This window comes from Danio aesculapii, chromosome 1 (genome assembly GCF_903798145.1).
Source record: "Danio aesculapii chromosome 1, fDanAes4.1, whole genome shotgun sequence".
Lineage (NCBI taxonomy): Eukaryota > Metazoa > Chordata > Actinopteri > Cypriniformes > Danionidae > Danio > Danio aesculapii.
Window position 1 is genome coordinate 19,481,260 of NC_079435.1, and position 24,572 is coordinate 19,505,831.

Consider the following 24,572-nt stretch of genomic DNA (forward strand, 5'->3'; position numbering starts at 1 on the left):
CAACAAAGCAAAGATAAAAGTGAAACTAGAAAATTAAAGTTCATAGCCAAACTGTATGGTGGCTTGAGAAAGCCTAGTCTGAAAGTTTTAAATAACTGAAGTAGTTTTTAAGAAGTTACATAACAGTTATAGAAGTTATGTAGGTTAGCATGTGTCTAGTATGGATTGGCATGTTGTTAGTATGTTTCTAGTATGGATTAGTATAATGCTAGTATGGATTGATATGTTGTTAGTATGTCCAATGTAAAGTCAATAGCAGTTTTTTATAATGGCATGGACAGTTGCTAGGGTGCCGTAAGTGGTTGCTAGAGTGTGGCTAGTAAGTTGAAAGGTCATCAGTGATTGGCAGTTTGGTACTCTGAGTTAAATGAGCCCAACCTTAAGTCTGTATGACAGTCTGGTACAAAGTTATGAGGTCACAAAGTTTGGTCCAATGTTAAGTCAATGGGACTTTTCTGAATTTTCCGGAACAGGTTTTGGAAAACCATAAGTCAGATCAGTTGGAAAAGATATTGGAACTTAATTCAGTATAGTTTGGAGGTTTGGAGTTAGTTTGGTGGTTGTGGTATGAATGGTCTAGCACAGGGGTGGGCAAACTCGGTCCTGGAGGGCCGGTGTCCTGCACAGTTTAGCTCCAACTCTAATCAAAAACACCTGTTTATAGATTTCTAGTGATCTTGAAGACACTGATTGGCATGTTCAGGTGTTTTTGATTAGAGTTGGAGCTAAACTATGCAGGGCACCGGCCCTCCAGGACCGAGTTTGCCCACCCCTGGTCTAGGAGGAGATATGTTTTTTAAATAGTCCAAGAAGAAGAAGAAGACTAAGAAGAAGAATAGGTTTACGTAGTATAACAGTACGTTGGCTTTCTCAAGCCACCTTAAACAGTTCATGTCAACGCCAGTAACCTAGCGGTACTGTGCGCTGACATATAGCACCAACGTGCTCACGGTGACCCGAGTTCGATTCCCGGCTCGGGGTCCTTTGCCGATCCTTCCCCTCTCTCTGCTTCCAATGCTTTCCTGTCTGAATTCTCTACTGTCCTGTCATAATAAGGGTGAAAACCCCTAAAAAATAATTATAAAAAAAAAACAGTTCATGCATTATAGTTTTGTTTATGTAAATGTAAACATTGACATGAACATGGCATATCTTTGCAAAATGACCATTGCAGATGCACACATTGCGATACCGATGTTGAAATGATATATTGTGCAGCCCTAGTATACATTTATTTTAACAAATGTGTGTGAATGTAGTAAATTGTGTTTCCTCCTTCTCTTTGTGTGTGCAAATCGATCTTCACATCTCATACATCTAATACTTTTTATTTTAGCAGAATACATTTTTTTCCCACAAATACAAAACGCAATACCAGTAGTTTATTTGTCAGTAACATAAGCTGACCTAAATATTATTAGTTACATTTCCTCATTGTCATGTTCCCTTCCTTCCAAAACTCAAATAACAAAATTGTTCTGATACCAAAAAAAAAAAACTAAAAACATTTCAGCTGACAGAAAATTGGAGCTGTGGTGTAACTTTTAGGGACAGGTAAATCTGACATTGACAAGTAAACACAGGCTATATTTGTATCTGGTATTAATGCGCTTTCAAAGATCAAATCAATGATTAGATGAGACACGCTATTTCCACCTAGTATAAAAATACATTCAAATGAATCTCTTGTTTGAGACTTTTCCCTATTATTTGGTCATGTTCAAATCACGAGTACTACTGCATGAATGAACTGATGTTACATGGCAAACAAAAAGCCAGCAAATAAAAAAGATAGCAACAGCAATTTTGTTTATGATCTGTGTTTTGGTTGAACAGTGACTACATTTACATGGACATGAGTTACCGAATGATTTGCCTTAATCTGAATAAGATTATGATTAAGATGTTTACATGAGTTGCTTTTTGAATGCTCCTTTCATAACCCCGTTTTACATGTTATAGCACATAATTCGATTAACGTCATTGTGTCACCACGCTATCCACATTTCCTCCAGAGTTTTATGTAATTTCGGGTGTTTCATTTTTAACTTGTGACTTTAACTGCAGTTTGGCACTTTCACTTTCATTCAGGAACTCTTCATGCTTTCCCCCTGTGACAAACGAGATATTGGATGCAAGTATGAACTGCTGGAAGAGTGTTGTTTTAATGCAGGAGTCTAAAACTGCCAGCCTGTGGACCATTTACAGCCTGCCCTCCTCCTCCCTATGGCCCGCAACTGACCTCAAAAATATAACGAGATTCAGCACGCCAAAACACATATTTTTGAACCTCTATCATTGTTGTGCAGTCGCATCTAGCCACTTGTGGTTTTGACCCGTCACCTAGTTAGTATTTAAAGTACTGCATTCAGATTAGATGTAATTTCATTTCATTTCAGACAACATAAAAAATTATATTTTTTTATTACTCATGAATAGAAATGTTTTTTTAATATAGACTTTTTTTTTTTCCAAAAAGTTACCAAAAAAATTGTTTTTCTCATCTCTCGCGCCCGGACCTGCTTGGGCAACACTGAAATACATCACATCCGGTCGAGTGGTTGCATACGGTCTATACGGTCACAGGAGTTTATTTATTTATTGAATAAATATTTCAACGGATTTGCAGCTTAATCCAGATCAAAATTGTCCGTATACAAAGATGATCGCAACTCCACGCAGCTCCCGGACTACTCTCCATTGAAAATGAATGACTTTTGGTCTGTCGCTTGTCGTTTGTCATGTGCAGTGGAAAGGAAGCTTAACACACGTGTGTTTTAATTCTGGGGCTGATTTAAATGTTAAAATATATGTCCGCAAGTGCTCTATTTTTACTAAAGCTCTATTTTTGTAAATGTTTAAGGGTCGTTTGATTATTATCAGTTTTATACCACCTGTATTTTGTTGTACAAACACTTCTTCATGGCCTACACATTACACATAGCTTAGACACAAATGAGATAATTTTGCTAATACTCGATTCAAATGGTCTCATTTAACATTTTCCTCATATGCTTATTAAGATTTGCATAAAAACTACGTACATTAGTAAAATTGTACCGCTACTTGAATTGAACTTGTTAAAGTAAATGTAAATATGTATATACTTTTACCCTCTTTGTTGTAGTTTTACAAAAAAAAGAAAGCTATCGAGAAGAACAATTGCCAGTAAAGTCACTTAAGTTACCCAAACTGCTTTCTTGCTGTTCTTATGCTATTGGGATAATACAATTGATTTGGGACAGAATAATTACTATTCTGTCTATTATTTGTAGTATTATCATAGTAATTTAAATGACCCCTTCAATTTGTACAACAAAAAGCTGGAGTTTTGACTGCATATACTCTAGGGATGGCACAATTCTCAATATAATATTGAACCATTCGGTACGACATCCACGGTTCAATACGCGCTTGTGAGTTGCGCTTTTGTGTTTTTTGGTTTTACGTTTAAATAATTTATGTGCGTTTTATTTCTCTCTGAATTGACTATTTGTGTGTGCTGGCAAGTCTACGACCTGAGTTGAGAAAACTCCTCCTCGCGAGTAAATATTCAATCATGCTCTAAAGTTAGGGGGCGCTTAACCATCGCACTGATGGTAAAGTAAGGCAACAGTACGAGGAAGCACCGTCTTTTAAATCCGTGGTGTGGGAACATTTCGATTTTGCCATCAAGTATAATGCCTAGGAAGAAAAAACAGTGAAAAAAAAAAAAAGACTGTGTGCAAGCATTGTTTTACACGTATAGCCTACTCAAACGGAAACAATTCCAACATGACTGCACATCTGCGGAGCCCTTACCCAGCAATATCACTGTCTGAAGGCATGACAGCAGAGAAGGTAATAAAGTCCTCAAAAAAAACAACAATCCTTCGCTAAATCCTTCCAGCAAACATACCCAACTGGTTCCGAATCACGCATGAAAATAACCTTGATTAAGGTGTTTACGTGTCAGTACTGCACGTCAATAATGCAACTAAAATCAGCATACTCCATGAGTCTTAATTCGATTTCTGTTTAGCTCGATTATGACCTTAACCAGATTAAATTAATCAAAAATCGCTGTTTACATGGTAGACTCTTAATCAGAGTATTGTCTTAATCCTATTAAAATCATATTATTGGTGTCCATGTACACATACTCACTTTCTCTTATGCTCATGTGCCACAATAGACAGAGAACAGCTGTTTTCTGTGGCTGTTTGAACAAATTTGACCACTTGTGTTTACTTTATGAAAGCGATCTGATGGAATGTGCATTTGACTGTCTCTGGATGTTGTCAAAAGTGGACAAGCTCAAAACATTTCAGATTTAAACCTGGATTTAGCAACGTCCACTTGCTAAACTGGATAGGTAAACCATATTAATCCCTCATTAATCTCAATTTCTGATGTAAATGGAGCAAATAAACAGGTGCACAGGGCTGACAAATTCATGTATACCTCCACGCTGAATGGAAGTTCTGTTTAGGCATGCTTATATGCAACATTTTCTCACGAAAGCGAAAACTGAACCAAATAAGCTGAAGTGGTTATGTGGTAAAAGGAGGACTTGTTGAGTGTTTACTTAAAATGATGACATGACAAATTGCTAATGCATCTCATCAAATGATGCACGCTGCTGCAGTAGCTGTTATTTATCCGCCTGCTTTGTGTTCCATTGAAAAAACAGAAGTGTCTGACATGGGAGGGTAGATGGGTGTTTGAGCAAGGCCAGTGGGGAAGCTTTTGACCTCCAGTGACCATTGATCTTGCCTCTAACACAGACTTGTCTCTTTGTTTTCTCTCAACACATGCTCAACAACTGTTGCTCCATGTCTCCAGATGGCTCGAAGTCTAAAACAGAACATACCATTTAAAAGTGCAACACACTTGCAAATTTCTCCTGCATTTAAAAGTAGCACCTGTGCTAAATGATAGTTTGATTGTGTATTTGCTTTAGCTTAGCAAAATATAGCCTAGTAAAAACATATCAATAAATAAATATAGTACTGGTATCATTAAAACTAGCTGCATAAGAGTGAATGTATGTATTTCAGATTATGCAGTTTAATCTCAACTGTAGCAAAATGCTGCTACCACCACCACCCTGCCCACTCCTGACCAAAAGTCATGTTTAATGCTTTAGAAAACACTGGGACCCAATCATTACAACAGTCCATGTCAAAACCTTTTGCTGGTTACCCCAACTTCTTCCTAACATAGACATGCCCACACTCTCTACCATGTCAGATGCTTTAGCGAGACAGCATTGTGTTGCTAATGCAGACCAGCCCATGTCGTGTCAACAAAGGTTGCTGGAGAAACCCAGCGTGAACACGAAATCACCATTGAGAGGTGCGGGAAAAGCCACAGAAACAGCTATAGGCATAAAAAAGGGAGGGGAGGGAACGAATAAGACCATTCTGTCCCCAGATGGTCATCAAACAGTGCAGACATGGTTGATTTAGCAGTGTGAGAAACGTGAGAAACACACTCCCACACAGAGGAGGGAAAAAAAACCATGAACACACTAATACACGAGTGTGGCTGACACAGATGAAGGCTTTACTTTATATACTGGTGATTAGAAGCGATAAAGTCTGTTTTTCCTGTTTCAGTTAGCAAAGGTTTCCTACCACAAGTCTTTGTGTGCATTTTGGTTGTCTGTGAAACATTTTGCTAACATTCAAATACTGTTCTATTTGTTAATTAGAAGCATTAAAATGAACTTATTTATTCTAAATATAATATAATATAACATAATATAATATAATATAATATAATATAATATAATATAATATAATATAACATAATATAATATAATATAATATAATATAATATAATATAGGGCTGGGAAGATAAAATGATATCATAAAATGATAAAAGAATCATAAAATGGATATTTATTGAGCGAACACCATTGTCAATAACGATAAAAAAAAAAGTTCGGTATGAAGTTTAGGTATGAAGCCCTATAGCTTAATTACAATGTGGCTGCTGAGCACGCGCCTTAGAAGGGATACCAATAAGCTTAGGGGTTATTTCTAATCGAGGCGCATGGCTTGGGGCAATGCAAGTGGCGTGCACGTGACCAGCATGCATTTTACAGTCAAAAATTAGTGTCGTGGCTAGCAGCAGTGAAGAGATTGTAAATAAAAAAGGATGTAAGGATGTCACCAGAGTGGCTTTTTGGTTTCTTTTCTTGTGCATCCCAGCCACAAGCACCCAATCTGAAAGATTTTTAGCTTAGGGGGTAATGTAGTCATCCAACTTCACAATTTGTAATGTTGCAATATGTTTTTAAATAATGATAGTTGGTTCCTTTACTTGACAGCTCAGATTTGATTATCATAATTTGTTTTGTTAATAGAGTTTGTGGTTTACTGTGTGATTATTATAGACACCTTACAGATGTTGATCAACCTTAAAGTTTGCTTTGATTGTTCAGCATTTACACTTTACTATTGCACACGCTTTGTAACATTTTATTTATTAAGTTTGAGTCTCTTTAATACTTATTTTATTATAAGACATAAGAGATGATATTTTTTTGTTTGTTTTTTTTTGTTTTGACTATTAAAACTATTTGCCTTAGTAATGTTGGTAAACTAAAATAAAATTGTTAAATAAAAAAAATCCTAATATTCCTAAATGGATTGTTAAAATTATCGATACTGAATGATTTTAAACATTATATCACGATCATTTTTTTTTCTGTATCGCCCAGTCATAATATAATATAATATAATATAATATAATATAATATAATATAATATAATATAATATAATATAATATAATATAATATAATATACAAACAGTACTGAAATTCACATTTTTGTGGGGTCATAAGAGGTTTAATTAAAAAAAGAACACTGTAATATTGAGAACAAAAATATTGCTAAACATTATTAACATTTAAAATATCAATATTTTTAGTATAGGCTTAGAGGGCACATATCATGTTTGGTTGCTCCTCTGACGCACAATATACTGGGCTCTATTTTAGCATGGTGCAAAACGTGAAAATGGTAACTGCGCCAGTCTGAAAAAAGCAAAAAAACACTTGCGCCGCACCTGGCGCCATATTGTGCGGGGTGTATGATAGAGCCCACTGACACTGAGGAGAAGAAACTGTTAAATAGGCATTATATGCAGTTCATGTGGACACAAAATTCATTCTCGTATATACTATTTAATCACTATCAAGTAGTTTCAACATTTTATGAGTTCTTTCATCTGTTGAACATAAAAGAAGATATACTAAAGAAAGCTGAAAACCTGTAACAACTGACTTCCATAGAAGTCGTTACAGTTATTCAGCATTTTTCAAAACTTCTCCTTTTGTGTTTAACAGAAGAAAGAATCTCACAAAGGTTTGAAACAAGTAAAAAGTGAGGAAATGATGACAGAATTTGATACATGTCTTAAAGGGGAAATGAAGCACTCAGTCAAGTTTACCTTATTTTGTACATTGGATTTTACTTTAATGAAAACATATTAAACAAACTCGATAAATGTAACCATTTAGAAGAAAACGGCATTTTTTACTATAGATTTTAGACCTAGGGTGCCGCCATCTTGGAATGTCGCTGTGTCTGACGTCACGGGGTTGGATCTGTTCCCTCAGCTGAACAGATATATTGGAAGCAAAGGAGACTGTAAAGCCTAATTTAACCCAATGCGTGAAGTTGTGGACGTGGAGCTGGTGCAAATACAAGCATCAGATGTGTTTCTAATATAAAAGTATATACAGTTGAAGATAGAATTATTAGCCCCCCTGAATTATTTGCCCCCCTCTTTATTTTTCCCTAATTTCTGTTTAACGGAGAAAAGATTTTTTTCAACACATTTCTGAACGTAATAGTTTTAATAACTCATTTCTAATAACTGATTTTTTTTTATCTTTGTTATGATGACGATACATATTATTTTATTAGATATTTTTCAAGTCACTTCTATACAGCTTAAAGTGACATGTACAGGCTTAACTAGGTTAATTATGTTAACTAGGCAAGTTAGAGTAATTAGGCAAGTTATTGTATAACGATCGTTTGTTCTGTAGACTATCGAAAAAAATTAGCTTAAAGGGGCTAATAATTTTGACCTTAAAATGGTTAAAAAAAAAAAATGCTTTTATTCTAGCTGAAATAAAACAAATAAGACTTTCTCCAGAAGAAAAAATATTATCAGACACTGTGAAAATTTCCTTGCTCTGTTAAACATCATTTGGCAAATATAAAAAAAGAAAAAACTGTCAAAGGGGGGCTAACAATTCTGATATTTATTCTGTATATTTATTATATTTTTCTTTTTCCTCTTTTTAATTACCAATCATTTGATGCGCTTTGATCCACTCTCTGTATTACGCTGCCTGACTGCCTGTCTGCCTGTCTGGGTTTCAACCATGGTTGTAACGGACTGAACACAGAGACTGGACAGCCTAATTTAACCCAAAGCAAGAAGTTGTGGACGTGCATCGCAGAGCTGGTGCAAATACAACAAATACAAGCATTTAAGTGTCTCAAGTTATGTATTTTTCTTATTTTAATACCTTTCGTTTGATGCACTTTGATCCACTCTCTCACACTACTGCTCCAGCGCTGCCTGACGAGGGGATTTACATTCAGACTAATGCAACGATTAAAATCATACATGACTTCATGCTTTACTAAGTCACGTCTGTGTGGATTATGTCATTGACATATGTCATTGATTATGTCATATGCCAAGACATATTCCCTTTTCAAGTCTATCAACTGAATCTCTCAACATGTATGAAGGATATAAACCTGCCATAAGAAACACCGCACAATCTAAATTTGGTTTGAACACGAAAAGAGGTGAGGGGCTGTAGCAGTGAAAAGTGAAAGTACCTGCCCCATTACATCAGTAACGGACCTTGTTGAAACCATGTTTGAAACCCATACAGGCAATCAGTCAGTGTAATAAAGAGAGTGAATCATTACTGACGTAATGGGGGCGGGTACTTTAACTTTTAATACCTCATCCATCCTTAAAATATTAAATAATTTTTGAATCGTGTATTTTACACTTATATATTGACATAAACTACTCATAGGGAAATAGATAAAACGGCTTTTCTCACCCAGAAGCAATAAGAGCCCGTGACTGCGCCATGGCAATTCTCTGCAAAGCAGGCCGACTAAGCCCTGCCAGACTGGCACGAGGTGGTAGAGGAGCAGCACAGGCAGTGGAGCGTTGAGAGGGCAGGGTTGTTGAGGAGGACGTCAAAACTGTGGATGATGTGGGACTGGTTGAGGTGTTCACCAGAACGGCAGTTGGCACAAATGTTGCTGAGGACGATGAGCTTGGGGCTGATGGGGGGTGTTGATTCAGTGACGGCAGATTTGGAGGTGGAGGTAAAGATGGAAGCCTTGGCCGGCTAGACGAAACTGAAAGACTGGCAGTGCCCGATGTGAGAAGGGATAACGATTGATCAAAATTCTTAGCTTCTTCTGAGGGCGAAGACTTCAGTGACGTGCCATGTGGAAGCGTTTGAGAATAAGAGTTCAAAACGGACATGGACGCTGAAGAGGACGAAATTGTCCCAAAGTTGGATTTAGGACTGTTTGGCTTTGTTGCACGTCCTAGAGTCTGTGATGAGGTGCCATTGGATTTTACACTCAACACCAGCATGCACTGCTGGCAGGCACATGGCTGTCCAAGAGGAGCAAGCGACGATACCGAAAGTGTCCCGCTTGGATAAACTGCACTTCCTTTACGGCTTAGGGTAGAACCAGAAAGGCCTACCCCAAGAAGAGCCCCTGTTGACCCCGCACCTGATATAACTCCTTTAGCCATGCCTCCAGCCCCCAAGGCAGAACCCCAAGCCTGTGAATTTTTTGGCAGAGGCCCAGAAACTAGTGGATAAACCATGTCTGAGCGTCTCTGGATGCGCCTCTGCCGCTGTGTTTGCCTGTTAAACTGGATCATAGTTTTGAAGTCCACAAAGTAGCAAAAGCCCATCGATGTCATGTCTAGCCAGGGTTGGTGTCGGTCCCATGCTGCTTGCAATGCAATGCTCACCTCCATGTCATAGGTTATCCAGGTTCCAGTGTCATTTTCCCACTCCCATATCCAGCCTTGGCCTGGTGCTGAGGTGGGGTCATAGAAACTCCTTCGCACTGGTCTTAACGTACCTGCGGGGGTCAACAGAATGCATATTAATAAATGAAAAATAACAAAAGATATATAATAAATCAGCTAAATAAAAAAGTATTCTTACAAGAAAGTAGGTCATTCGACATGTTATGCATGAAAAAGCCCTTATATATTCACAATCAAGTTTGTTGTTTGGTTTAAGACACCGTTTACACTAATACGCTTTTGTTTTAGAACAAAAACGTTCCACGTCCACACAGGCATTTCCCCTAGTGTTTCTAAAAAGATTTCAGTCCACACTATACTGCTGAAAACGCATATCATGTGACCACACTCTGTCATGTGCTGCAGCGTATGCGGATGTCTGAGCCCCAGGTAATCAGTGGGTGCTTAGCACACCTCCCCAGGTGATAGCAGCGCACGTCAGACAGTTCATCAAGGATATACTACTGGATCTCATCTCACTATAGTCGTTAAACGTGATATTTAATTCATCTTGTATAGATCTAATTGACTCTTTTGACTTTTGAATCTATAACATTTTCTCATGTTATGTGTTTTGGCTGAGCTTAAAGACAAGTTAATGCATTCATTTATGTAACCACGTACACTGAGGACGAAATGAAAGGAGGCAGTTCTGTTATAGGCTCTGTTTTGTTATAAATATGCATACAGTAAAGATGACGGTCATATAAATATGTAGCTTAATAACGCAATGACATTTTTGGTGTCTGTTAAGTTGCTAATATCAAAATGAAAATACAGTTCCTCATATCTTGTTTTCATTCTGTTGTTAAGAACAACAACAACGTACCCAGGGTGATGCAAATGACGTTATAAAGTACAATGTTCCCTTTGAAAGATTTTCCCAACGTGTTCTCTGGAGTTTGTTTTTCATATCAAACTTGCGAAGTGTGAACTTACAAGGAAAGGATGCAGGACTGAACTTTGTGTACTTAAAACTGAAGAAAATGCCCCAATCAGATGCGAATTTCTGCAGCCACGCCTCCGTTTTCAGATGTTCCCGTTTTCCCCCATCCACACTAACACAGAGCAGCAGCGTTTTAAAACCAAAACAGCCTCTTCAGCGTTTCCAAGACCCTCTGTTTTCAGAACTCGAAAACTCAAGGGTAGTGTGGAAGGAAAGCATAACCGTAGCAAAGATTTGAGTTCTAAAACTAAAATGTATTAGTGTAAACAGGGCCTAACACTCAGAAGTATTTTTGTTTGATTATTTTAATGTAATTACGATGTAATTATTTGATTATTCAGAATGATCAAAAAATGTGATTCATGTCTTAAACAACAAGCGGCTCTGAAGCTGTGTTCTGTAACATGTTTGTATAGGCATGACTGCAAAAAGTAAACATGGTGCCAGCAAGATTAGATGCTGATTCTGAGAATGTACCATTCTCTTTAAAATGAGGATTAATGCTATGTTATATAATAATATTGTGCATAATGAACACATCATTTAGATGTAGAGGTCAAATATATACCAAGTGTCCTCTATCAATAAAAATGCACAACAAAAGCAATGAGTAAACAAACATTTAAGAAAGCATCTCATCAATGCAATGTAGATATGTCTGCACCAGTTACTCAAACTTATGTCAGGTCAGGCGATGTCACTTTAATTATGAGACTTAAATTAGAATTTTTTTTTTCTTTAATTTGCATTACTTTGTGCTTTAAAGCAATTTACTGTGTATTTTCAGACTACTGCATAATTGCAAAGGACAAATGGTGTTTACCAGTTCAGAAAGTTCAATTTGGAAAGCTGTTTTAAAGTCCCAAATAAATATATTCTTTCTTTATTTGAAGTATATCGAGGCCTTAAGTTGCACTGACCGTCAGTAGCCTTAATTCTACTTTAGTCATCCATTACACAAGCATCAGAACAATACTGTATATAAAAGAAACTCATCTGTTACAATAGGATAGAACAGCAGAAATAATAATAGCACAATGTCACCAAGGTAAGAATTCAGTCCTCCATTATACTGAGTATATGCCTATTGTTGTGCTTTGTACATCTTTTGAATTTAAACACGCAGATGAGAAAAGAAATTACTTTGCAGGTTTCAGTGACTGAAATTGTTGAGATCAGGTTAGACTTTTTTTAAAAGGTTAGACTTAGAAATTTAAACAGAGCTTCTGCAGGTTTCACAAAGTCACATTTAAGACATTTTAAGTACATTATGAATAAAATTCCAGACTTAGGCAGGGCGAAACGCTAAGGATTTTTACTATTGGCCAGTGGAAAACATATTTATTTGCCCCATTAAAACAAAAATGTAATTTAGTTTTTTTCTTAGCCATATACTTTAAATTCTACTTAAATTATTTTTTTCAACATAACTTTTCTTAAAAAAAATTTTTTTTTAAATGTAATTTACTAGGGATGCTCATAATAACCAATTCACCGTTAACCGAAAGGGTAATTAATTAATGGTATCAGTTAAACGATTTTTAAAAAAATTATATATATATATATACACACACATTTTTTTCAATTGGCTGCATAAATGTGCAACACATATTCGTTAACTCACAGGATGGTAACACAAGCAACCACTCGTGCCTACAGACATATTTTCCCAAAGAAGCAAAATGAAAGAAGACTATTGCTGGTCAGTTAATATAACACATAACGAGTCGGTTGACAAAATTAGCCAAAATGATCAAATAACAAGAAATATACAAAAAAATGTTTATTGAGACGGATTGTTGGTGATTGAATGAATGTTGACCTGATGTTTAGTTACTGTTCCAAAATATTTTAAATGTTTCTTAACACAAAATATTTTGTTCAAAGGGGAAAAAGTTTTTTTTTACTCAGACATTTAAAAAGCACATATTTTAGAGCAGTAATCACAACACCTTGAAACCGTGATATTTTTATTCAAGATTATCATACCGTCAGAATCTTATACCGGCCCATGCCTACCTACAATACAATATTTTAGTAAATTTATTACTTTTTAAGCCCTAAAATATTGTTTTAAGACATCTTAAGACACCCTGTTAAAGCAGTACCAACCGCATATAAGAAATGGAATAACACACATTTGGCACAGAATGGGTTCAGGAATTCAGAAAAATGGTGGGACACACAAAAACAAAATAAAACCCATGGGAATAAGTAGGTTTGAGCATAAAGCAAACAGCCTCTGAGCACAAAAGACCCACTGAGGTGTGAACTTTAGCACAATGAGAGAACCTCAAATATAGTTCTAGGAGCCATAAAATGCCTGAAAGGACACATTCTTCTATTTACTGGCCAAATACATCTACAACCTCCAAAACGTACAAGAGTCTCAACACGTTCTGCAGATATTTTTAAGTCCCATTCCAGCAGTTAGGTGGAGTAAAGCAAGACATCAGCATGCTTTGATCATCCTTCATTGTGTCTGATCTCACTTTACAAGCTCTATCATCACTTCTCAGCTCAATAACGCTTCAATGAAGCAATGTCATTTATTAACAGATGAATAGACAGCCATTCTCCACGTTTCTTTTTAAGGCTGCATAATATTGAAATAGAGATATTTTGTTTTTCTGCTATATAAATAGTAAAATGAATCTAATTTCAGAAGATAACTCTTCAAGACTTCATAATTTTACATTGATTGGATGATTTTGTAGAGGAGTGAATCTAAAATTAAAAAATAGAATAAATAAATAACAAGCATAGATAAATACACAACAAAGATACACATTTAACCCTTTAACTGTCTCACAGAGAAAAAAAAATGTTTGGCTTGCATTTCTTAACTCCTAATGTTGCTAGTTAACACACTCAATGCATTATTTTTCAACACATCCCATAATTTCTAAAATATCAGCCTTTATCAAATGGTAGATATGTTGGTTTAGTAAAAGTACCGGAATTAATACATATACTATGAAAAATCTGAAAATATGAAGTGTAAGACCAATTTATTAAAACATTTTTAATACTAAATCATCTTTAATTTTTTAAAGTATGCCATGAAATATATTAGATTCTCATTTAACATGTTTTCTTGTTGTTGTTTTTTACAATAAATCCAAAATCAAGTGTAGTAGTGCAACAGGATTATGTTTGTTTGATTTTCTCTTAAACCAACAATGCTGTGTGTGTATTCATTAAATGACTTTAACTGTCACTATGGTCAACCATTTGGTAGAGCAAGCAGTTAAAGGATTAAAAAAGCACATTATGTGTTTTTTTGTGAAGTCTAACAGTATAGAGGAACAGAAATTGAATAATCAATAGACCATTTCAATGTGATCATATCATTGGTCCATGAGCATTTCCTGCTTGTTATCAAACTATTTCATAACTGTAACAAGAGGCAATTCAATCATAACTATGTTAAAACAGCTATCATAACATTATTTATCAATATGTGGCTCTTTATGAATTCTCGGAAGCTATAGAAATTAAAAATGTGAAGCAGGAAATACGTTAGGAATATTGTTTTTGTTTACATCCCTCAAAATGGTCTATAGTCTTTAATGTATAGATAATTAAAAACAATTTATCTTGCTAAAGCTACAAACTTTGGAATTTCTTGCACAAAACTGGTTTAAATTTGCTTAAAGCATTACACAGTCACATCCAGATGAAAATCTTTGAACTTAAACTTAAACTTACCAGTGACTTCACAAATCTCACATGTCCTGGACTGTGGTTTCTGGTTAATTGTAATAATAACTCAAAATTGCAGATCAAGCGATGTGACTATTGCAAGTTCACTCATTGTAATATCGATGCTGAAACGATACACTGTGCAGCCCTTTTTTTCTTTCGCTGTTTTTGAAGCATTAATTCACTCAATTATAGTCAAGATAATGGCAAACACGGGATTATATAGTATTTACTGCATGTAATGGTGTATGTGCCTTTAGACAGGAACACATAAATTATGTATTTCAGGGACCGCTTTTAGAAAATGTGGTTTGTTCTGTGGCCAGTGAATACAATTAGCTGAACAACAACAACATGAGCACCACATTTTCACATTTTGTGTATAACTGTGACTCTATCTGGAACTAACATCAAACAAGAGGCCTGTTACTTTGTGGAGATTAATAAATAAAACTATGATTAAAAAGTAACAAAGTATTATTAAAATGTAGTTCATTCCTGTGATGGCACAGCTTAATTTCAGCATCCATCCCTCCAGTCTTCAATGTCACATGATGAAAACTAAATTTTACAGTCCACATAAAACTAGATATTAATATGCCTCCTCTCAAAAATATGGTCATGGTAACAGATGGTCATTACCACTTTCACATGCCAATCATACCGCTAGCATTTAAGTTTGCAAGCTTGTGCTAGTATGTGAGTGGGAGTAAATGGCTGTGATTCAGCAGATCATAAACTGTGACATTGGGTTAAGGATCCCAGGACCTTTGCAGGAGCACAAAGCCCTACAGCAGGTGTACAAGGACCGTCCATCTGTTCCATTATTGCTGGCTCTTTGCCTCCATTGTGGCCCCCATATCTATTTCCTTTCCCTCTTTCAAACGGACAACTTTTTTCCATCCTCTTTTTAAAAATGAATGGAATTCATCAGATACGATAAATACAGTGAATTATAAATGTAACATTGTTCCATTAAAAGCTCTGGCACGTGTCTTGTGGTGTATTATTAATCGACCTCTGTACTAAGCGATTAAAGCAGCACTGGATTGAATGCTATTCTGGGTGGGCATTTCTTGAGGAAGATTTTGCTTTATTTAACATTTCTCTCATTCTCTCAATTTTCTTCTGCTAAAATATTTTCTGTATTCTAGATTTTAGTTCTAGATTTTACAACAGGTCAGTGGTGTAAAAGTAAAAAATAAGTCAAATACTTTTGTGACAAATGAGGAGGAAGCTTTCAAGATGAAAGTTGATGAACTGAAAAAAAAAAACTTCCTTTAGAATCAGAATCAGAAAGAGCTTTATTGCCAGGTATGTTCACACGTCCGAGGAATTTGTTTTCGTGACAGAGCTTCTACAGTGCAACAGGATTACAGAGACAGGACAAAAAACAGATAATAAATATATTAAAAAAAATAGAAGTAGTGAATGCAAATACACAAATTGACAAGTGTGTGTACAGGTATATTACTATATACAACGTTATATGTGCAGCTGTTATGTGCAAATTGGCATGTAAAGTGCGTTGTTAAATAAGTGTATATGTGTATAAAAGTGTATAGCAAGTAGTGATGTTGGTTCCACAGTTATTATCATCAACTGTTCATGAGATGGATTGCCTGAGCGAAGAAACTGTTTCTGTGTCGGGCTGTTCTGGTGCGCAGTGCTCTGTAGCGTCGACCAGAAGGTAAAAGTTCAAAGAGGCAGTGTGCTGGGTGTGAGGGGTCCAGAGTGATTTTGGCAGCCCTTTTGCTCGCTCTGGATAAATACAGTTCTTAGGGAGTTGGATTGTACCAGTGATTGGCTCAGCAGTCCGAACTATTTAGAGATACACTGTTGCTCTGTCATGTAAATATATTTACATTACATTCTGATGAATGCGAATTAGTAAATTATTTTAGAATTCTTGAAAGTGATACATGGTTAACAGCAATTTCAGTGTAGAAACATTTTTAGTCTGTGTAAAATGTAGGGCTGGGCGATAAAATCGGTATTGATATTTATTGAACGAACACCATTGTCAATATGATTAAAAAGAAAATTGGTATGTAGTTTCGGTATGAAGCGCTATAGTTTTATTAAAGTGTGGCAGCTGAGCGTGTGTTTCAGAGTGAGCAGTTTCAATAAGCTTAGGGTGTAAATTTGTTATTTCCAATGGAGGCGTGCGACTTGCACAACGATCACATGGGATGCATTTTCCAGCCGTACCTATTAAAAAACATCTGAACTTTTCCGAATGCCTCGAGCGCCCTGCGATTCATGTAAGTAGAACTAACCAATCTGCTTCACACTTTGTATGGAATACACACATTTCAGTAATAACAGCAGACTACCTCAGGCAAACACTGCAGCAGTTTTTACTATTCTCAATATACTTGCATCGGAGCTGCAGAAATGCAACAAAATTTCTGTTTGTCATCCTCTGAGAAAATGTTTGATTGTCACCTAGTTATAAGAGATGCCAGGGCAGCGCAAGCGCAAGTTCGTTAAAATGGTCAAGGAATCCATGTGCACGTGCTTGTTACTTCAGTTCAGAATAACAACACATGCAAAAATGAGTGCCATACAGCAGCAGTGAGGAAATTGTGAATAAAAAGGATGTAAGGATGTTGCCAGAGTGGCTTTTTGGTTTCTTTTCTTGGGGATCCCAGCCACTAGCTTCCCATCTGAAAATGTTTTTAGCATAAAAATAATATATAGGGGTAATATAGTAATAAAGTCATTCAACTACACAATTAGTAATGTTGCAATGTGTACTTGAATAATGATAATTAGTTCCTTTATTTAAAAGCTCAGATTTGATTATCATAAGTTTTGTTGTTGGCAGAGTTTGAGGATTACTGTATCATTATTATTCACACCTTAAAGTTTGCTTTGATTGTTCAGCGTTTACACTTTACAATTGAACACACTTTGTAACATTTTATTTATCAAGTTTAAGAGTCTCTTTGACACTGATGTTTATTTTATTTTGATGAGATTAGATATTTTGTTTAAATATTTTTGTTTTTGACTATTAAAAGTATTTGTCTTAGTAATGATGGTAAATAAAAATAAAGTGGTTAAATAAAAAAATCCTAATAATCCTAAATTAATTGTTAAAAATATTCACTAATTATTATTATCGAATGATATGAAACATTATATTGTGATTTTTTAGTAAAATGTCTGCAAAAGACAAATTTACAAAAAACGACTACATTCATTATGCCAAGAGTGGGCCTCCAATAGAATTAGGGTCACCTCACACCATGGGGGGTTGTCCCATAACCCAGATGAGGCACACAATAGCCTCCTTATAGCATGAATCCACAAAAAAAAAGAGAAGAATAAATGTCTGAATCAAGTTTTAGATGAGAAAATCAGTATGGAAGATAAACATTGATGCTTAAACATGCAATGGGAGAAAGCAAGATGAACAACTACACTACAAGCTAAATGTTTAAAACATTTAATTATATGTTTTTATATAATTTTAATAGTCTTTTATGCTGACAAAATTTGCATTAATTTAATTAAAAACGGTAATAGTAGCATCCATCCATCTTCAGGATTTCATGCTGCTAAAGAGCGTTCCTTATTATCATATTCTGAGTAAGTCAAATGGTTTGAGGAAAGGACACACTAAATTACACTGTAAAATGGCCAAAGTGGCTCATAATTCAGCATTGCCATCATATAGATAGATTACAATTTAAACTATATTAAAAAAGAAAACAACTTTAATACTTTTACAACTTTACTGTTAATAATAAAATGCAGCTTTGGTGATCATAAAGAGAAAAATATGCTAGAGAAGTTAATCAGTTTAAACTTCTGAATGGTTAAGTTAGTGTGTTAGGGAAGGAGGGACGAATTCACAAAATAATCAACCTGAAAGAAATTTTTACATTCCCTCAATTCTTCAGCCTAACCATGTGAGAGTCATTGGACAAGGAGAAACACAATCCTGCCCTGTGCGTGCATATGTGTGTGTGTTACACTAATCTCCAGACTGCAATGGAAAACAGAGTAACTGACAGTACCCCAGGGGCCCAGAGTTGATGAAACTACATACTAGCCTGTTGCACAATACAACCACTCCCCTTTTCTTTCCCCCTTAATCAGTTTCGCTCTTTCACATAGAAGTGTGCTCATTTCCCGGGGTAGCGCTTTGAGAAACTGCTCTCTCTGTGCAAGTGTGTTTGAAAAAGTTACTTTACAGGTTTTTTAGGACAAGTCCTGACAAAGCGACAAGGGCTGCAAATGTCACTATACTCCTGTTCAGTGGCAAGACATTCCCTGAGAATTTTCTGAGATTCAAAATAATTTGGGTGTAAGTAAAAAAAAAAATTGTTCTGGGAGCTCCCTGGGTGTGTTTCTGTAAACCATTATTCACAGTAGATTTTTGCAGTTATGACTGTCGTTATGCCTTAGATTAACAACACTAATGTGTTTTATCCAAAGGGATAGACAGGCAGTTGTGCCCTGTGAATGTGCAATGAGTCATGTTAATCAGTGTCCTTAATAACACAGGACTTCATAACAGACCTCTATTGAAGGTTCAAAGTAGTCTTCAAAAGAGCATGTGTGACGTCCTGCCAAAAAGAGGCATCAAAACTTTTAGATATGTGAAAACATGCAAATGTGTGAATTTCATTGCAAATTAAATTGTTTTATCTTACTTTTGTACAATATAGTTATACATTATATCCTTACTTGTTATTTTTTTTGCCCTGTCACTTTCATTCAGTTGCACTGTGACAATAACAAATTCTGTCACGAAAACAAATATATATATTTATACAACAGTTCTGTCCGTTTCTTGAATCTGATTGGCTGATAGCCGTGTGATTTTGTGCAAATAACAGCACTCGTACAGCCTGTTCACCCTTCACCCTTGTGTATTACTCTGCCCACATACAGCGACAAGCAGAGAACAGTTTGACAAATATTGCAGCTGTTGGACAACATAATGTACTTTTGAGGCTTTTTTTTTTAGTCGAGAATGTAGTTTAGATTGCAACTATGCAGTTTATTTATAAGGATAGTGCCTATTTTTAAATATTTATAATTTTGGATCATTGGATTCAGTGCATCGGCCGCCATCAACCTGTCTGAGCAGACCAAAGAAAGTGACGTTGATGTTACGCCATAAGAAGGCGGCAGAGACCACATAATAAGTCCTTAGGGGAGAAAAACAGCATTTTCTCAGCGCAAGTTTCAAACTACAGCTGTGCAAATCCTTATAAAGCAGGTGAGTGACATTCTGAGTCGATCTCTCTCTTTTGTATACCACAGAAACTGGTTGTGTTTGCTTTGCTCTGGCTTTTTTGGGTTTAATTATTGTGAAATCCCGACAGAGAAATACTGGGAAATCTCTGTAGACTGATGGCATTTTATGCCTTTTTATGCCGTTCAACCTTATAATCTTAAAATGTGAGCAAAAATGACCTGTTTGTCATCACTTTTGACATTACGCTAGAGAATCATTCAAATACTCGCTCTAACGTGATGTTCCAAGCATTACAGTTCCATATTACAATAGAAAATGATGTTATTGTAAGTCTACATAAGTCAAAAATCCTAAAAAAAAATTAAAGACTTTAGATCGGGGGTCGGCAACCTGCGGCTCTAGAGCCGCATGCGGCTCTTTAGCGCTGCCCAGTGGCTCCCTGGAGCTTTTTCAAGAATGTTTGAAAATGGAAAAAGATGGGGGAGGGAAATATATTTTTTGTTTTAATATAGTTTCTGTAGGAGGACAAACATGACACAAACATTCTTAACGTTTTCTAATGCTGTAAAATGTGTCGAATAAATATTAAATTTCAACATTTTTGTCAACGAAGATTTGCGTCATAGCCTGCGACACACGTTTCTATCAGCAGGGCGGGATGCCAGGCAGGTGGCTGTTGTAAACAAACCGGCGACTGAGTGATGGGTCATGGATCCCAAAGGGAAAAAGAGAAAAATAACTGAGGAGAACAGAGGATGCTGCTGCGTTTTACCCTTGCACTGACTTGCTTGGCATTTGCACAGAAATCAAACTTAAACTGTATTAATTTGATTTTATATACTTTATCTTTTCAAAAGGCTGCTGTTTTATTTTTATAAATGCAGGCTGCGTTTTATTGCACTCTGTTTGTTGCCCCGATGAGGGCCACGTTATGCACGTTCCATTTTGTTGTTGTTTTTTCGAATCCTCAAAATAAAAATGACATCAAAAATCGGATTTCTTTATTGCATTTCTTTAATTTCATCAAAGCAATGAAACATGGTTCATTAATATTGTAATAATGTTAAACTTGAGGCGGCATCGTACAACAGAGTAGTCACGTGGTGCGTCATTCTTTACAGGATGCGCTGCAGGGAAAATAAACATTTAATCATAAAGGCTCATTATGTATTTGTTGCCAACTTAGTCATTTTGATAGTAGGCTAATATAGATATATAAAGCATGTGTTGCCTTCATTATAAGGCTTTTAATTTTTTGCGGCTCCAGACATACTTGTTTTTTGTTTTTTTGGTCCAATATGGCTCTTTCAATATTTTGGGTTGCCGACCCCTGCTTTAGATCAAGGTTTCTGCAGGTTTTACCAAGTTAAATTAAAGGCTTTAAGACATTTTAAAGACTATTATGAATTACATTTTAAACTTATGCAGGGCTAAATGCTTTTCGAAAGATTTTCACTAGCCCTATCAAAAATGATTACAAATCAATACATTTAATAATACAATAATAATAATTTAGTTTTAATATTTTTTATTCATTTTCAAATAAATCCGTTCACAATCCCTATAACACTTACCAAGAATAGAACTAAACATAGCTGTCAACTACTTCAGTCTTCAGGTCAGTATCCTCAGCAGTAAATAAATGGAGAACTTTTAAGTAAACGTTACTGAAAAGGAAGGTAATTAAATGCTATTTTTAAATAAAAAGTTAAACATTTTATTGAGATGGATTGTTGGTAATTGTATGGGTCTTAATGGCCAGATTGGGTAGCTAAACATGAACAAAGGAAAATTAAGACCTGTTAAAAAAAAGATTTAAGACGTACAACACAACATTTCAGTAGATTTAAGACTTTTTAAGCCCTAAAATTTAGCTTTTGAGATTTAAGACATTTCTTAAACAGATCTTTAGATGAGGTAAGTCCTACACACAGGAGGGGTTTAAAGACTAAAAGTGAACAAATGTCTTATAAAAAATCCAAACTTTTAGGTGCTGTAATCATAGTATAAGGGGATTGAATTTAATTGAATGAATCCACAGCATTATGAAAACAAAATGCGCCATATCGGATTTGCATTATTTAAACAGCTTGGTTTCAGTTCATCTTTATATGCTATACTGACACATATTGTAAAGTTATGCTAAAAAAAAAGCATAACTCTAATTTTGCTGTATAATAAAAGATATGTTAAGTGTGGCTTATATCTCTGAATACGTTTTTCTCACACCAAATCCAAAACAACAGCTGCACAAGCAGAAAGTGGACATAATACAAGACTACGTTTTCATGCACCCTCTTTGTACATTCATACAGGGATTTGTCAGTACCTAAACTATAGTTTGTTATGACACTTAACAAATTAATTAAATAAAGTTCATAATTGTAAGAATAACTATTTTAAGTTATGTGATGTACACCACTTTTAAATCACAATAGACAGGTATCTCACTATCACTGCTGGATGCTGGTTATTATGGTACACACTATTCTCAAACTCTGTAACAACTAATTGTGCACAGTTAGGTTTACATGCTCATGTAACATGTAAAGTTAAGTGGTAAAGTTCACAGTCACAATATTGCCAAAATCTCATTATATAATTGCAATATGAGGGTACATGCTCTTGCACTGTTATTTGTAGGAAAACTGTTAAGACATCCTAACATGACGATGAACTTAACTGATGAAAAATTATTTTAACACTGTTTTTTTTTAAATCCACAAACCTAACAACTATATGTTGCTAATACCTGCATTTCAATTACTAAAGTATCGAATGACAGAATGACTTGTATCTTTAGTTTTACAACAGAACTGTACAATTTAATAATTAATACAGAATTAGCTTTATTGTGAAATATAATTCTGCAGAAATACCTGCATTTCAATTACTAAAGTATCCAGAATGACTTGTATCTTTAGTTTTACAACAGAACTGTACAATTTAATAATTAATACAGAATTAGCTTTATTGTGAAATATAATTCTGCAGATTTTGTATGAATAAATTAAAAGTATTGCAAAAAGAATATCTGTGAGACTGAATAGCATGTTTACTACACATAAACTCAAGCATGCATGATGCTCGTGCATGAGGTGTTTTCAACGTCACCTCCACAGCTTCTCTAACAGTTAATTCATCAGAATTTAATGTGAGAAAAGTCTATCAAATCATATTCATGTTATATATCATATATTCCTTTTAACAGTAACAGTTTGTGAGGATTTAGTGTCCATTTCAACTGTTAACGTTTTTCTTGACTCAACATACAAGCACTACTCAGAACGGCTCATTTATATTCCATAATAAATAAAAGTAATTCACTAATATGGTGCTTCAATTCATGACAATAGTCATTAATGTTCAATAATACATCAATAAGGCAGGAACATAGCAGAGACAGAATCTATTAGTTCTGCAGAATAAATGTTAGAATGGCTTGCCACAGGTAGACTGATGAGCTACTGATCTCCATCTTACCGGTGTCCTGTCTGAACTGATGCATGGACTGGAGATCAATGATGTAGGGCGACAGGCGGCTGTCAGCTTGGCCTAGGACGACGCTGCCGCCGCGGGGATCGCTTCTTATCACCTCCTCGATGTGGTGAGACACGGCCGGGCTGTAGGGCCGCCAGCGCCCGTGCTCGTTCAGCCATTCCCAGACCACCACGGCGGAAGCCAGCAACATCGTGTCCCTACAAGCGCATCAGAAAACTAGTTACGCATCACTTCAATTCAACAACCGGTTTTGTGAACGCAAGAGGACAGATTTTGCTCGTGTAGTGTTTCGTGACGCCTGCCTGTGATACATCGATCGATAGACACACACACACGCACACACACACGCACACACACACATGCGCGAGGATGTGTATGGAGCGTGTATATTCTGATTCCTTGCATTTATAAGTAATAAATTACAGGTTCACTTACATTTACGTAGGAATCGCTTACGCGAGAGAGCGCAGAATCAGGAAAGAAATCTCCGTCTCCCCATGTCTGGACGCAAGAGATCCCAACAACTCCTCACGAGTGTCAACAAACAGTCAACAGACGAATATTCTTCTTCCTTATTCTACACATTCGGCTTTGGCTGTTGCTCAGCTTGTGGTTCTTCTCCTTCTCAGTGGTTCCTTCAGGCACGAGGATTTCCGATTCTGATTTCTCGAAAATCATGTAGACTTCTCCGGTAATTCTTCTCTGGTGAACCGCTGGTGGTTTTGCGTGCGTCGCACTGACTTGAAAAAGTGACACCCAACACTACCTCCTCCTCCTCCTCCCCAGCATTAATGTTAGCGTGAGTAATGCCTTACGAAGGCTAAAAGGAATCATTTCTGAGAATCGATTCTTCTGAACAGTTGAACCCCTTAAAAGTGAATCCGAAATAGCTTTGGCCAATATACTGCAGGTGAATAGGGTTTTTGTATAACACGTTTTCTAAAATATTATTTTTAGATTTGGAAATTAAAGATGTCTCTTTTCATCACCCCATTATTCAGAAAATACTGCAGTTTGTATAATAAAATGTAGATAATCAGGCAAATTACATTCTAACGTATATATTTGTATTATTTTATAGAACTAAAAACATCCATTAGACTGAAAAACAC

General features: G+C 35.8%; 1 protein-coding gene across 1 annotated transcript in view; it reads right to left on the reverse strand.

The window, feature by feature from the left end:
- The window catches only part of dtx4b (deltex 4, E3 ubiquitin ligase b), a 36,367-nt gene extending 12,135 nt beyond the window's left edge, over positions 1-24,232 (reverse strand). Inside the window, exons 1-3 of the mRNA XM_056456816.1 lie at positions 23,896-24,232; positions 23,443-23,657; positions 9,090-10,143 (exon numbers count right to left, since the gene is read on the reverse strand). Of these exons, the coding sequence (XP_056312791.1) occupies positions 9,090-10,143; positions 23,443-23,657; positions 23,896-23,897 (1,271 nt within the window). The 5' untranslated portion in view covers positions 23,898-24,232. The remainder of the gene's footprint in view (positions 1-9,089; positions 10,144-23,442; positions 23,658-23,895) is intronic.
- Between the last annotated feature and the right edge of the window lie 340 nt (positions 24,233-24,572).